Here is a 17,212-nt window from a genome sequence, read left to right as displayed (position 1 = left end):
ATTTGTTCTATCTCTTGCAGGTCTGGGCACGCTACCGGGAGGGCCTCCGCCGGTCCCGGGGCGTGACACATGCATCATAGTAAATCATCCACTAAAACCAATTCACGAATATTCAAACATCAATATGATCATCTAACTGAACCATTTATTATTAAAATTACTAAGTACCGAAATGAAAGTAACCGGGGTGACGGTTGCTATACTAGACTAGCTAGATCGTCCTCCCGTCGAACCCAAAATCCAACTCCTCGTCCCTGTCACCAGGGGGAATGGGGTGTGAGAAACCGTGTCACACCCCGAGACCGCTACCCATTTGGTCCAGTTCGGGCACGTCGAACAAACGCCGAACGGACAGCGCCTCCCCTGTCCGCCCAAGGCTCAAGCACGGGATCATGTACAAGAATTCGCCCAGGAACAATTCAATACATATATGATCCATACAACGACAATAGAAGCACCACAAGTGCATAACAACAAGAGCAAGTAACACAAGTATCTATACAAGTGCGTAAAAGAGAGTTCTATCTATTACATCATGATTTATACATTTATACAATTTACATTCTCATTTCATCCAAAATATAGATATAGGTTTATTCACATCTCTCCAAAATGCATCTCACAACCTATACATCATCTACTCTCATATAAGTAGGTACCTCTAATGCAACTGGAGGGATACTAATGCTAGGGCGCTATGCCCTTACCGCGATCCTCGCCCGGAGCACTCGTACTCGGCTCTGCAACAAAGTGGGGTGAGAATTATTATCCATAGTTCCCAGTGGGTTCGGCCGCCAACTCCGCCGATCTCCCCACTAGGTCCAAGTGGGCACAAGCAGATAGATAGACAGATAGATATGTGAAAGCAGTAATGACATAGTAAGAAAGCTATACTATCATGCCCAAATCATATCCAATGTATGCATGCACAATGTGATAAATAAAGTAATCAACTAACATGCCACTATGTCCAAGAAGTAATGTTATTTACTTGTTCATCAATTTTCTTAACTTACCCAATCCTTGGCCAACCCTGAGGTTCGCCCACGACTCACATGCATCTCGTGGTAAGGAAACTCAACTCGTTCACAAACCCGAGACCGTCTGCGAGACCCCATAAGGCTATCCCAGGGACCCCATAAGGCTATCCCTCATGTGACAAAACTTCAGAGTGCACGCTTGTGTGGAGCGACCACCACAAGCTCTGAACAGACAGTGAGTATGATCCAATCCTCTCAACTCGAGGATACCCTATCCACTAGGGCTAACAGTCACTCGGGAATCCACCTATCCCAATGTCCATATGCAAGTGTTTAACTACACTAAGTTCTTATTCAATGACTCATCACTAGGAAATCCACCTATCCCTAAGTTCACATGTCAAGTGTCATTTTTTTACACTAGGTTATATGCCACTCATTTTGTTGTCATTGTTATTTACATGCCACTAGTTATGTCTTATCAACCATCAAGTCCATCTCTTATCTCAGCACTATAGGATTCAATGTCTCGACCCAATCCTTATCTATCCACTATATCAAGCATTCAACTCACACTATGATATCATCTAGGAAAGCATAAGGAAATGAAAATGCACATTTATCCTACAATGCATATATGCAAGAGATGCAAGATTTAAAATGCACTAAGACATAAAGAGGAGCCCGGTTGCTTCGGGATGACACCACCCACCTTCTGGCGTTGTCACAGCTCTAGGAATGAAGTTCGCCGATTTTACGACGTCGTCTCGGCCTCCTAGGCGGAAACGAAACTCGGAAGACCCCTTTTTTCTCGTAACTTTGAACTCGCTCGACGAATCGTCGAACCGTCTTCGCCTATGAGTTTAAACACCTAGCAATTAGATTTACACTTGATCAATTTAGATCAATACCCTACAAATGACAAAACCCCATTTTTGGAGCCCTAACTTGCAATCATGCAAGAATCAAACTCTAAATCCTCAAACTCATGCATAAAGCATCTCTTTAGCATGCTAGGGTTCTATTTATACCAATTCTAGAGTATAAAGTCCAAACCCTAGAAGTTTACCATGATTGAGCTTTAAGCTTACCTCCAAAAGCTAGCTCCAAGGTGTAGAGGAAGAAGAAGAAGATGAAGATCCCTTTCCTTGCTTGCTTCTCATCTATATCCCTTTTCTTCTTCACCTTCTAAGAGAGGAAGAGAGATTAGAGAGAGAGAGAGGCTTTAGGTTTGTGTTTTGGGAGAGAAAACGAGAGAGAGAGCATACTCTCAAATAGCCTCTACTCATGCTACAATTGCATAAAAATCCCTCAACTTTGCCTTCATGACACAGCCTATCTTGGGCAATTTCAGGCTACGGGGACCAGTCTCTCCCTGCCAGGGATCGGTCCATCAGGACCTCCCCAAATCTACGCATTCGGGAACCGGTCCCTCTAGCCCGGGGACCGGTTGCATCACGTGTCGCCGCAACCACCAGCCGATGGGACCGGTCTCTCCCTACCAAGGACCGGTCCCCGAGAGCAAACCCGCGCAGACCATGTTCGGGAACTGGTCTGTAAGAAAGTGAATTCTCGAAATCCGAGGATTGTACTTCATCCAGGATCGACTGATTGTCGATAGAATACCCTTTGTGGGAGTTGGAAATGTCCAAAATACAAAAAGTGCTTTGGAGTTGAGTCTGCGAGAGCAAATGGTGCAAACTGCATCATTGGGCTGAGATTACTCTCGGGGACCGGTCTCTGGAGGTGAGAGACCGGTTCTCTCGGCTGAGTGTAGTGGGGTTGCTTGGTGCAACCGGTCCCTGGTAGGGAGGGACCGGTTCCCGAACGTGGTCCTAGCGAGAAATGCCAAAAATTGGCTAAGTCCTGAAAATCGAGCTCTCGGGGACCGGTCTCTCAGGTGAGGACCCGTCTCCCGAGGACCGGTCTCCCGGGGAGAGAACGGTTCCCGAACGCGTGCACCCGAGGGAGGCCCTCGGGGACCGGTCCCAAGTCGGGGGACCGGTCCCTCCGAGCGAATTCTGCCCAGTGAGGGCTGTGCAATGGATGAAAAGTTGAGGGGTTTTTATGCAAAATGGCCTTTATTAGAGTGGGCTGAGCCCTCTCTCTCTCTCCCTCCCACTCATCTTATTTCCTCTCTATCTCTCTTTCTCTCTTGCTCTCTCTCTCTAGAAAGGAAAGAACAAGGAGGAGAACAAGAAGGAGAGGAAGGAAAAGAAGAGGAAGAACAAGAAGAAGAAGAAGAAAGAGATCAAGGGGAAGGCTTTGAGCACCTTCATCTCCCTCTCCTCTTCCCATTGGTGTAGCTCTTGAGGTAAGCTACTAAACCCTAGCTTCTAAACATTGGAGTTTTGGGTTTTTATGCATTGGAATGGGTCAAATGAACCCTAAGCATGCTTCTAAGTAGATCAATCCCATGAATCTAGGGATTTGTTGGGTGGTTTGTTATATGTGCAAACCTAGGGCTCCAAGATGGGGTTTTTGTGAAAGTATGAGATTGATCTTATTTGAAGCCTTGGAAACCCTATTGTTAGGTCACGAATCGTGGGGGCGAAGTCGGTTTTGGCATTCGGCGAGCCGGCGGGAAGTTCTCGGCAAAATAGGGCCGGGTTAGTGTTGATTTGGGCAAAGAAGGCTAAAGCCTTTTCGTTAAGTTCACCGAGATGAATATCCAAAGCCTCTACATCGATTAAAGGTGGGGGGTGCCATCTCGAAGCTTTCGGACTCCTTTCTATGTCTTAGATTGCATTTAATCTCATCTCTTCATGTTGCATTGTAGGATTGCATAATAGCTCACTACAAGAATATTATATATTGGTGGCGACAAATGTCGCCACTATATATATAAAAAGTTGCCACATTTTCAAAAGATGGCGACTTTTAAAGTCGCCACAAGCTGCCACTGAAAGTGTTGCCGCTAAATGAAATTGTGGCGAAGCGTGAAAAATCGCCACCTTTTTGAAAATAGCGTGACGACCTTTTATCGCCACGAAATATGACTTTTAGTGGCCATTGTTAGTTGCCACCTTATTATAGGTAACGTGGCGACATTTTATTGCCACCAAATATAACTTTTAGTGGCAACTATTAGTCGCCACCTTATTAAAGATAGCGTGGCGACATTTTGTTGCCATCAAATATAACTTTTTAGTGGCCCTTCTTAGTCGCCACCTTTCATGGAGATAAGGTGGCAATACATTTTCGCCACCAAATATTTACTTTAAGTGGCAACCATCACAGTCGCCACCTTAGTTAAAAATAAAAAGGCAACTTTTTGTCGCCACCAACTGTGCAATAAATGGCCACCAATAATAAAAAGATAATAAACTAAATATAAAAATATACAGCTTATATTTTATAAACAGAACATATACAAAATAACAAACAAAATATTAAAGTAAATAAAATTATTCTTTTAACAACAATTTAAAAGGCTAATTGTCTTCTGATCCACAACAGCTTAAAAACAAAATAATAGCAAAATCAATTTAAAAGCAATAGAGTAATAATATTCGATATACAGTTCAACATCATTCCTGCCTCTCTCTACTTTGAAAATAGAAAATACTTAAAAACGATAAAAAAAATACTTCAGCTCCTATTTCAACAGCAATTCATTTTCTGCAACAAACAAAAGAAAAAAAATAATAAATTATATAAATTAAACAATCTACAACAACAGAAGATTTTAAGCTCTCTCCATTTCGCATTGTTATCCAGATAAACTAGCATTATTAGCATTATTAGCCTTTCGCTGCATGATATAATAATCACCATAAAGTTATGTTCCCCACCATTCAACCCATGGTATGCAAATTCAAGATGCTCACATTATAAAACATGGCCTGTTCTCAGATAAAATAAAAAAAATAAATTAAAGGATACAGAAATTCTCCTATTCATACATAAAGTAATGTACCTTGTGCTTCTGTTCATACAAAGCAAAATTCAGCAGCAGTAGATGATATTTTTGCTGAAATGAAACAGAATACAACCATAATTAGCAATTATATTCACTCAGATGAAACAAAGAAGGAGAAAAAAAGGAAAGAGATATGGCCTTATTCTGTTTCAACCATACTAAGTTATAACACTAAACAGACGAAAACATCAGTTACTAAACTTTTCTATGGCTCGACTTCGAAGTTATAACATAGAACATGGAAGAGAACAAGACATAATAAGTTTAGCTGCAAAACCATCAATATTTCACATTTACCATGTTCAATTGAACATCAAACAGTGAAAACATTAGATACATTATATATAAAGCATCCCAAACAAATACAAAACTAACACTGTTAATATAAAACATTAGATCTTCCTCTATTTATTAAGCTAAGGAAGAAAAGGGCTCGATATTCTTTGAGCTCAACAAGCTTCATCACCGTTCTCCTCTTTTGCAACACTACACTACACTCCAAACTACTTTTCTGCAATTTTCAGCAATTTTAGCACTCACTGCAGTCCAAACTAAACTCATCAGGTATCAAACTGTAACCATCGAGATGCAGCAGCTACTTTTCTGTTACCATCTAAGTTCATGAACTGCTTAGATCAATAGTTGGTTTTCGTCAACTTGTTAATAGGAAATAGAAGTTATCCATGAATGTGTAACTGATATTACTATTCAAAAAATTCTGAAAAAACTTGAAAAATCATTGCAAATATTGAAGACAATTTAGAGGTTTTCAAGACAAGGCAAAGGGACCGAATTTCTAAAGCTAGCGAGACATGGATCTTGCCCTGTTTGTAGGCAAGATGCATGTGTAGAGCACCATTGAGATATTTTATGACTTAGAAGCTTCTCTCCTAAGTTTTAAATAGGCCGTTACTCTGATTACAGAGCAAACTATAAATCAATTGGCAAGGGTAATCGTAAAAAGGGTTTGCAGTTTGGAAAAGATTGAACAACTTTTCTTCTCCGAAAACTTTGACAAGCAAAATGGATCGGAAGTGAGCCAAAATAAGCTTTCGGGACCCAAACAGTAGAAGCTGTAGTATTGTGTATGTTGTATGACGAAACTATTGTGGAGGACATCAATGAGAAAGTTGTTAGTGTTTTTGGGAATGGCAAAGAAGGAACACCACGACTTAGTTGATCTGAATCTTGAGTCTACTATGCAAAAGACAAATAAAATCATCTATTTCAGAACCTGGACTTAGTTGATCTGAAAATGCGATTATCTTACCTGCTGTATCAGGGAGGGATGAAGGTAAATCAGACCCAATTGAAGACGGCCCAACATGACTTGGTGTTGTCGTTGCCCATGACGAAGAGGCGCTTGAACCCACCGTAGTACGTAATGTTGAAGCTCTGACCATCACCTTTGTAAGGTACCGGACTTCTAAAATCATGAGGTTACGGTGTCCATTTGGTTGGAGAGCTATTTGAATGGTTCCGGTAAGGTTGCGGTGTAATGTAATATACCGGATTCAAATATAAAAATAGAAATAAATAAAAATAGTATGAGATACTATTTTTATTGAATTTAGAAAAGTGAAATATAAGTTGGGAATGACCTGTGCTGAAATCGGAATTAAAACAGAAGATTTAGAATTTTCTGTTGGAAACGGGGCAGATAAATTAGCAGAAAATGCACAGTCTCAGAAAATTATGAAAATTGGCAGAGATGTCAGAAATATTTTTATGAGGCTAGATTTAAGGTTTCATATTTTTCTGACACCCGTAGAGTGAGAAATAAAATCCGAAAGCTATCTGATAAAGATTGCTGTTCGGTACAGTTTTCAGTGACCAAACGGGGTCGAAACTGAACCAGTGATCGTCAGCTTGTTAAGTTATGTAAAACCGAACATGACTGTCAAGTTTGAGCTCAAACGGACATTCAGGGAGCTCCGGCGAAAAATATCAGATTTCAAGCTGCCCGGGATGAATAGTGTTTTGAGGGGTATTATGAAGAAGCATCAGATGCTTCTTCTTCTCCTTCGGCCACACACCACACACGCACACGCCACACCACACACGCATGGAAAGAGGGAAAAAGAGAAGCCTCCATTTTCTCTCTCTAAATCTCTCCCAAAATGGATGGTTTTGGTGGAGAAGTAAGCTTGGAAGTTGATCTTCATCAACTTCATCTTCTTCCTCTCCATTGGAGCATGCTTTGAAGGTAAGCTTTAAGAGCTTTAATGGCATTTCTCTATTGCTTGGGTTTTAAGCTCTAGAAACGAATTAGTAGCTTTCCTAGATGCTAAGTAGATGATTTATGCTTAGATCCTAAGTTCTAATGGTGGATTTTTACCTATTGCAACATAGAGCTCCAAAATGAGGGCTTTAATGGTAGATCTCTAAAGATAGGTCTAAATGCTTTGGAAATGGTTTTAGTGGAACCCATTGATGCCTAATAGATGATTAATGCTTGAATCATAGAGCAATTTAATGATTTCTTGCATAGTTGTAAACCTAGGGCTCAAAATGCTAACTTTCAAGATATGAGGGTTTGATCTCATTTGACCATTCGTAAACCTAATTGCTAGGTCTACGAACGCGTTGGAAGCGACGGTTCGGCGATTCGTCGAGCCGGTACAAAGTTATTAAAGAAACGGACGTTAGGCTTCGTTTCCGCCTGGAGGGCCGAGGCGACGTCGTAAAATTCTGAAAACGGATTTGAAGCATCGTACCAAGAAACCGAAGACCTTTAATTTTCGGATTGCGGATCGGAGGTCGTTTGGTGGTCGCGCGCGTATTGGGTCGAGCCGAGCGTCGTGCGCCGCGGGAGGCCGATTGCAAGTGACAACAAGCAATCGGAACGCGATAAAAGGTGGGGGAGTGCCATCCCGAAGCAATCGAGCTTCTTCCTATGTCTTAATGCTTATCCATTCACATGTAGCATATTGTATATCGATACCTTGCATTATAGGATGACAATACATGCATTCCTAATCCTTATATGATGTTTATGATCAATATAGTATTATGATATGGATATATGATGTAATGGACATAAGGATTATGAGATGACATTGGTAAACCTATGATGCTAAATGAAAGAAGAACCTAGTGTTGTGTTTAAAGACATAGTTTACAAGTGGCATTGAACTCATTGTGCTAAAAACACATATGACTTGAGCTAGTAATGGATTGGTTGTTGCACTAGAAACTCTAGTAACATTGATCAAGTTGCATATTGGGATATTGCATTATAGGGTACTAGTTGGCAATTGTTACATGTCATGGCATGCTAGTGAGAGTGTAGTGTTACTTGATTAATACTTGTACCTAGTATGCATGAGATTAGGACTTAGTGTGGTGAAACCCTATAAGGGCATGATTAATGTGGGTTAAACTTGTTGAATGCATTAATCGATTAAGTTGCATATTGTATTTATTGCACTTAGGTGCTAGATGATTATGGTCATTGCTCATATTTGCATGCTAGTAGCTATACATCTTGATGATTGTTCCATGATCTAGTATGCATGATGATTACATGATGAAAACCCTACAATAAAGACCTAGATCCTATATGAGATGTTTAATGCTTATGTTGCTAAAGAACTAGTATGATGTAACTAGTATTGAAATGAGTCTAAATGACGAGTGGCATCTAGTTTAGAAAACTATGATGAGTGGCATATGATTGTTGATAACCTTGACATGAGAACCTTAGTGTAGTTGAAACACTATGAGATTGGGTACAAGAACACCTTGATTCCATGATGAGATTACCCTTAGAGGGTAGGTTGCTGTTGCTCGTGAGATGATCACGCTCACATTGCCTGTCTGCGCTTGGTGGGGTCGCTCCCCCCAGGTTGTGCGCTCCGGAGTTTGGTCACTAGAGAGGCAGCCGTGCTTGCTGCTCGGATAGCCGCTTGTTATCCGCAGGCGTACTCGGGGATAGTCCAGCTCGACATCCCTAGGAGATTGATATGTGAGCCTTGCTTGTGAACCACGAGTTCACCTTGAGATTGGGTTACCTATTGAGCCATACCCATTGTTGTTGTTCACGATAGCTTGCTTCCATAGTTGTTGTTGTTGATCATAGTTGCCTTTGGCTTACCGGCTGATTGGGTGGTCTAATGAATAGCCCTATTGATGAACCTAGTGGTATGGTAGTTAACCTTCACTAGACTTACCTTGATAGCGAGCATAGTCGCTTGGTAGTTGGTTTAGCAGATTTGCCTATATACAGTGAGTGAGTATACTATTCCTTCACCTATGAGATTTGAGTGGAGTAGCTGAGTACCTTAGCTAGGATTGAGATATGAGTCGGGCAAAGTGCGGGGTAGCCTTTGCCTATGGACCTTTGAGATATGAGTCGAGTGAGACAAGAATGAGGTAGCTCTTCACCTACTAGATTTGAGATCTTAGGCAAGTTAGCCTAGCGGATTGGGTAATAACATGAATAGCATAAGAGTATTGCATTCATACCTTGATTAGACATAGTGCATTGCATAACTATGTTATAGTTGTATTCATTTCACTGTTGAGGCATATTAGCATGATAGTAGATTGTTGCTAGATGATGTTCCATGCATACTTTGCATTTGATGGCATAGTAGATATAGTAGTAGTATTTCCATATATCTTTCTATCTATCTATCTGTGCCAGCTTGGACCTAGTGGGAAGATCGGCGGAGTCGGCGGCCGAACCCACTGGGAACTATATTTATATAGTTCTCACCCCGTGTGGTTTTGGGGTACAGGTACACACGAGAGCGGATCGGCAGAGGATCGCGTTATGGGCTTAGCGCCCTAGTGCTAGTTGATAGTTTACTTTCCTATTTTGCATTAGAGTTACCCTATACATGTATTGAGAGTAGATGATGTATAGGATGTGAGGTATTTTGAGATAAATGTAAACTAATGTTTATCTTTTGAAGAATGTAAGCTTATATTCATAGTTTGGAAAAGAATGCAAGTTGTAATTAAATGTATCGAGCTGAATGGTTGTAATAGAATAGTTAAGTATCTCTCTTTTGTTTCACTTGTATGTCTTCTACTTGTGACGCTTGCTCTTGTATTGTTCAGCACTGTTTGTGCTCTCGCTGTTGTTGCATGATCATGTATGTATTCAAGTTGATTTTCTGGGGACTTGTTGTACATGATCTCGTTGTTTAGCCTTGGGCGGACAGGGGAGGTGCTGTCCATTCGGCGGTCCGCCTGCCGCGCCCGAACCGTGCCAAATCGGTAGCGGCCTCGGGGCGCGGGGCGTGACAACCTTGAAGAAAAAAAAATACAATATATTATTCCAACCATAATAGATATATTAAGTATCAACAAGTAATATACTTTAAATTAGAAATGAAATCTATAGATACATACCGGCAATAGTAGCAGAATTGAACAAATGAATCTATAGAACATACCGGCAATACTAGCATCTCCTAGTTGATGGCAATGAATTCTTCTAACATCTCCTAGTTGATTGAAAGCATAATCCAAGAATGCATCAGCACTGATTTCATATTCGATAAGAGATCTATCTTGGATGATTATCCAACTTTTGTCTATTCCCATTGTCCTGCTAAGAATGTGTTAGTCGTATCATATACAAAAAGCATAAATTATTAACAAATATATTATTGCAATAATATCTCTACTTTCTTGTTAGAGCTAAGAATTAAGCATATGGGCATGAGATGTTAATTTGATATGTTCTCTATACCTAAAGATGTCAACTCTTGATAGTATAGAATATGGTATGGCAGCGGTTACAATCATATGATACGAGCATAATAATTTCCACTTTGGTTTGAGATTTTTTCCTCTGTCAATTATCATATGTACTACACTCTAAAGTTTATCTTTGGCATTTTGTACCTGTTGTCTCTGACTTGCTTCGTGGTACTGTTTCTTGTCATTTATATTAGACCAATTCAACAACATTCTTTATGTCAAATAAACTTTGCTTCAAATTTATTTCTATATCCATTCAAATCTCATTTTATGTTAGAAAGATGAACCAGGTTAACATTTAACATAAACAATCACCATTTGTATGTTTTGATCATTAAGTAGCAAGCTAATAGCTCTTATTGTCTTTTGTTGCTAATTTTGCTAACTTTGCTTTCTCCTACTTCAGTTTTCTACCTAAAGCTAATAGCTTTTATTTTTATTTTGGCCTACTGTTATATAATTTTAATGCAGCATGACTAGTGTTCTTGGTTTCCTAAGTATTTAGATTATAGTACTTTTCTTAAGTATGCAGTCCATGGACCACAAAGATGCCTCTGGAAACAAGCTGCTCTTGATGTTGGTTTCTAGTTATCTCACAAGATTAAGGTATATAATTACTATGTACATATACAAAATCAGTGTAGTGAAGACAACTTAATAGAAGTTAGAACAACTGTCAACAAGAAGAGTCGCCCCAACAACAGAGACTAAACTTTAAAACTTAAGTGTGTGCGTGCTTTACTTATCTTGTTAATGTCTTTCCTGCCATTGCAGCAATCTGATTGCTAGGCAGTTAATTTCCCACGAATACAAGCTAGAATTAAGCAAGCATATAAGTTCTTAAAATGGAATTAGAAACGGCCAAGAATGGGATGCCACTTAATTTTTCATGCTTTATAGCCATTCCTAGTGCTAATAATTGGCCCTAAGATGTCTTGCTTCACAGTTTAATCCAGCTTTGGTGGGAACAAATCTAACTTCTCTTTTGGCAGCTTTGGCTGCTTTTTGAACACTATAGAATCAGAAACTTCCCCATTGATAGTTTTCAGCTGAAAGTGTGTGACGAATCAGAAAGACAAATATAGTAAAATATAGGAAAATGTCGATAAATGTGATTATTGTTACGAACAAACATAACTATTAATTGATTCCTTATGGTTGTGGAAGCTTCACCTAATCAATAAGTTAATTTGAGAGCTTTAGAGAGGGAAATAAGTGGTCATGAGGGAAACACATATATACCTACTAGTCTATGTTAATATTGTCATCACATATGTCCTATAAAGTTCAAAAGTAAACATGAAGTTCACTTGTACTCACCTCAATTCCAATAATTTCCAAGCAGCAAGTTTTAGCCTACAAGCAGCAAGTTTCAGTTTGAGCTTAACAGTTTCAACCTACAAGTTATAGAATATAGTGTCAATTAACAAAATTCGACAAGTTACAAAATTCATCTGTGTCAATTAACACAGATGAAAAGGAGATGTCAATAGCAAAAGGCAAATCAGAATATCAGTGGAAAAATCTGTAGATAAATTAAGTTAAAGACTCTTACCGACTTTGTCTATTTTATGCATGAGGAATACTATACTAAACTTTAATTAAAAAAAATACTATACTAAACTTAAATTTATTGAAAAGTATGGTATGTTCTTTTTTGAAAAAGAAAAAAAAAGTTGTTCTGATTTATTGAAAAGTTGTTTTGAAAAAAAAAGTATGGTATGTTCTTTTTGTCCCAGTCAATATCAGAACCCATCAAGCATCTAGTGAAGCAAATTCAGAATAAATATCATGAACCCACACGCAGAATAAAGTCACAAGATAACACAGTGGGGGCACAACTAAAATTGGAACCAAAGCCTCAATAAAGATTACCAGATTACAACCCCAAGCATAAATAGTTTGAAATTCGTCAAGGCACTCAGATGATGAGACAACTGGAAGGGTGGATGTTCTGTTTATTTGCTACCAGGGTGAGGCTTTGTCGGAATAAATTATATGTATCGAATCATCAACTAGTCTTTCAAATTATAGTCATTTTATTAGTCCATGTAAAATTTGTATGGTGTTAGATGTACTAATTTTTGTAGTTCTTCAAATGTGTTTATGTACACTTGAACTCTCTTTACATAGAATTGGCAGAGGAATGAACTCTCTTCGTGTACTAATTTTGAGGTTTATACTGACAAAGCGAATAAAATATGTCCACAATAGATGTACTTTGTACCTTGATTTCTTTGAAAGTGATGGGAGCTAATTTAGGTAACAAGCAAAATAAAATAAGGCCCCGTTTGGATACCTCTAAAAACATAGTATAGTTAAACTATGCTACGCTGGTAGGAAAATAATCCTATAAAGCGTTTGGAAGAAAAAAAAATGACGTAATTTTTGGAGTATAGTTATACTATACTCCAAAAAATGGAGTAAACTTACAATCCACTTTAACCAAAGGAAAAAAATTCCACCATTTTGGGCTCCCAAAGATGTATCAATTTTTAAATTTTAATTTTCAACATAAAATTTTAGATTTCAAATTTTAAAATTTTAAAATTCAAATTTAATTTTGATTTTAAATTTTAAATTTTAAATTTCAATTTTCAAAAACTTCAAATTTCAATTTTCAAATTTCAATATTCAATTTTAAAATTTCAAATTTCAAATTTCAAATTTCAAAAAGTTCAAATTTCAAATTTCAATTTTCAATTTTCAAATTTCAACTTTCAACTTTCAACTTTCAACTTTCAAATTTCAAATTTCAAATTTCAAATTTCAAATTTCAAAATTCAAAATTCAAAATTCAAATCAAAATTCAAAAATTTCAAAATTCAAATTTCAAATTTCAACTTTCAAATTTCAACTTCAATTTTCAAATTTCAAATATCAAAAAGTTCAATTTCAAATTTCAAATTTCAAAAGTTCAAATTTCAAATTTCAAATTTAAAAAGTTCAAATTTCAAATTTCAATTTTCAAATTTTAATTTAATTTTAATTTTAATTTTCAATCTTCAAAATTTAAATTTAAACTTAATTTAAAAGTTTAAATTTATAAATAGTAAATTTATAATTATTAAATTTGAAATTAAAAATTTTAATTATAGATTTTTTAAATTTCAAAATTTAAAGTTTAATGGTATACTTAAGTTTTAAATTTAAAGTTTTAATTTCAAATTTCAAATTCCAAATTCAAATTCCAAATTTAAAACATAAAATCTAATTTACTTTTTTAATTTTAAATTTTAAATTTTAATTTTATATTTTGAATTTTGAATTTTAATTTTTAAATTTTATTTTAAATTTTGAATTTTGAATTTGAATTTTGAGTTTTGAATTTTGAATTTTAAAATTTTAAAATTAATTGTTATAAATACTACTGGGAATTGTATGATATGTATCCAAACAGCTTAAAATAAAGCTGTGGAATTTTTTTGTAGTTACAGATTCGTATTTCATTTAGACCAAAACATAGAATAAAAATTTCATGGAGTTTTTTAACTATATGCATCACAACAGGGCCTAAACCTTATTTGATAGCCGAAATACTCTAGTTTGATATTCTGTCTCAATGTAAGATTGTCCTCAATTGGGAGTATGAACCTCAACTAAATTACTTGGTTTTCGCAAGTAAGGTCTTTGGATAGAGGTTATCGACTAGCGGAAATCATTTGCAACTATTGAGCTTTTCAAATGGCCTATGAACAACGTACCTGTTAGGTCAGCTTGATGAAAGCTATACAAATGCACAATCAGTGTATGTTAATCTAATTACTACAGCTAGTGATACTCAAGGGTGATTGGTTTTAGTTTCTGATATTTTGCGCTTTCCTTGCTGATTATTAATTAACAAAGTTCAAACTACAATTTCTGAGAAATCACAAGAAACAATTGAGAGACCGAGCTCACAGTGATGCACAAAACCTCAGATAAGCATGCAAATAAGACTATATCATTGACCAGTGAGCTCATGAAAAGCAGATTCTTACATCATTGAGCTTTTAATAGAAAAGTTAATAGAAACAAGAACAATTAAACAAACAAAAAGAACCTACAAGAACAAACATCAAAATTCATACCATCTCGCACTATATACAAAACCAAATTTGAAAAGAAATCAAAATTCACAACCAAAATTAGCTTTTCTGGATCTTTTTTTTACAGATTTTCTTCGATTAGAGATCGGGACCGTGGAGAGCTCGTCGGAGAGGAGATCGGCAATGAGAATCTTGGCGGCGAGGAGATCGGTAGTGATAAACTCGTTGGCAAGGAGATCTGCGGCGAAGGACTCACCGGCAAGGAGAACGACAACGAGGAGATCAACGGCGAGGAAATCCGTGCAAAAGGGCTCGTCGTAAAAGGGCTCGGCGGGGAGGAGCTCGCAGGTGAGGTTCTCTCCGGCGAGGTACTCGCCGGAGCTCGCCGGCGAGGAGCTCGCCGAGGAGGAGGGGGTGAGCGGGGGGGTGAGGGTGAGGTTTGAGCAAAGGGGGTGAGCGTGGGGAGAGCGTGGGGAGAAGGGGGTGAGCGTGACCTTTTAAATAGTTTAATTTAATTTAATTAACTAATAATTTAATTTAATTTTTAAATTTAATAATTTGTAATTAATTAATTAATTAATTTATTTATTTAAATTTAATTAATTTTTAAAAAATAAATGAAAATAATTAATAGGTAAACACTAATTAATAAAGCTCTTGAATTTAAAAATTTAATTAAATTAACTAGAATAAAATAATTAAAAAAAGTTCAGAGGTGTGAATCAAAATAAAATTAAAATTTATAAAGTAATTTTATAAAGTAATTTTAATTTATAAAATTAAAATTTAATAATGTTCTGGAATCTATCATTCAGGTTATCTAACCTGAAGCCGCAAGGGACAAGCCAAGTTGGCTTTGAATCCAAATTGGTTTAATCTCATGGTTTAAGGTCAGATTTTGACCTGAAACATCTTATAGAGAGGGTGGTTTTTCAGCGGAGAACGAAGTTTAAACTTGAATCAGAATGTTTGGATGGACGATGGTAATTATTTCCCTTTTCTTTTGAGATTTTGGGATTTAAAACCTTATAATCTTTCTATTTTAGGGTTCAGAGCTAGCTTCAGTACTGTGAAAAGTCCTTGAGAAAAAGATACGAGAGAACCTGAGAGAGTTTATTTGTATCTACTTCTTATCCTCACCGTACGGTGAATTAATTGAAAACGCATTTAGGAGGTCTTACTTGTGGACATGGATCAGCACATCATTGTCCAAACCACCACATAAATCTCTTATTATTTGTTTGTGCTTATTATTATTTTACATTCTTGTGCTTGTTTTCTCAATCGATCTCAAGTTTCTATATATTGGATCCAATTTTCATTGTGCTACTACATTAAGAGGGTTTCAAGGTATGCTCGAGTTCTTCGTCAGTTCTTTCAATTGGTATCAGAGTGTAGGTTCTTTGTAGACAGAAATTAACAGTGAAAATGATGGCCGGGAAAAGTGCGACCAAGTTTGAGATCCCTCACTTTGACGGGACTAACTTTGCACTGTGAAAGTTCAATATGCATATAGTGCTAGTGAAGGATGGTTGTGATACTGCTCTGCAAGAAAAAGAGAACAAGTCGGAAGGGATGATGGATAAGGAATTTGAAGAGAAAGAGATGATGTCGTTGGCAAACCTATATTTGCCGCTGTAAAACTCGGTGCTATTCAAGTATGGAAACCAAGACTTCCGTTTGAGAAAATTAAAAAGCCCTTGTGATGGCAAGTCCTTGATGAATAAAATCATTTGGAGATGATAATTGTACAATTTAAAGATTAAGAGTAGGGAACTAATACAAGAACCGTTGGCATTCGGTTAAATCGAATCGGGTACGCCCATAAGCGGGTTCGATCCGACGGATATTATGTTATCTAATTGGATTAGAATTAATCTCGCTTTCAAATTGGAAAGCTAGTTAGAGATAAATCCTAGTCATAGTAGGATAACAATTAATAACCGATTTTGCCTTATCCCTTATAAATATGCGGGCCATCCCACATAACAAAAATAACAAGAACGGAAAAAGAAAAGAGAATAAGAAAACGAAAGAGAGAAACCACATCCTCCATCAACCTATTATTCTAACAGGGACTTGAACGGTGGGTTTGTGATCGTGCTCGTTTGTAGTTCGATCCATCGCGAGTTTGGAACGTGAGAAGATTCCATCGCGAGTTTGGAACGTGAGAAGATTTAATCAAGGACGATCAAAGGACACGTGAATCAACCTCGACGATCTGGGCTCATCGAGTTGTAACGCGAATCGCTTCCGAAAAAGGTACGAACTAATACTTCCGTTGCGTTCTACATTGGTATCAGAGCGTTTTTTGGTTGATTTCGTGGCCTAGATAAATCCTTTAACGAGATTACATGCGTTAAATCAAATCTATCATGTTTTAGATTTTTTCTTGCATGTATGTGAGCGTTAATGGCGGTTTTTTTCATAAGTGGATATCTTTGCATGTTTTTTACACATCTTGAAGCACCGAAATTGTAGATTTTATCTACAAAGTTTGATTTGATATGGTTTTGTATTTTATGAGAAAAATGAAACCCTAAATCGGATTTTTGGGGAGTGGCTTG

General features: G+C 37.3%; 1 protein-coding gene and 1 long non-coding RNA gene across 2 annotated transcripts; one reads left to right on the top strand and one right to left on the bottom strand.

Moving 5' to 3' along the window:
* LOC109715421 lies at positions 4,373 to 15,527 on the bottom strand. Its single transcript, XM_020240397.1, has 7 exons — positions 15,471 to 15,527; positions 14,760 to 15,139; positions 11,938 to 11,973; positions 10,308 to 10,462; positions 6,173 to 6,367; positions 4,900 to 4,953; positions 4,373 to 4,601 (listed from the first exon to the last, which is right to left on the bottom strand). The coding sequence occupies exons 1-6, from the start codon at positions 15,525 to 15,527 to the stop codon at positions 4,913 to 4,915; spliced, it is 864 nt and encodes a 287-aa protein (XP_020095986.1). The 3' UTR covers positions 4,373 to 4,601; positions 4,900 to 4,912.
* Positions 7,723 to 9,925, top strand: LOC109715866. Its single transcript, XR_002217772.1, has 2 exons — positions 7,723 to 7,759; positions 9,645 to 9,925. It is a non-coding gene; the product is annotated as an uncharacterized LOC109715866 (long non-coding RNA).

Source organism: Ananas comosus, linkage group 9 (genome assembly GCF_001540865.1).
Source record: "Ananas comosus cultivar F153 linkage group 9, ASM154086v1, whole genome shotgun sequence".
Lineage (NCBI taxonomy): Eukaryota > Viridiplantae > Streptophyta > Magnoliopsida > Poales > Bromeliaceae > Ananas > Ananas comosus.
Note: the sequence above shows the minus strand (reverse complement) of the source record. Positions and strands in the feature narration are given on the sequence as shown.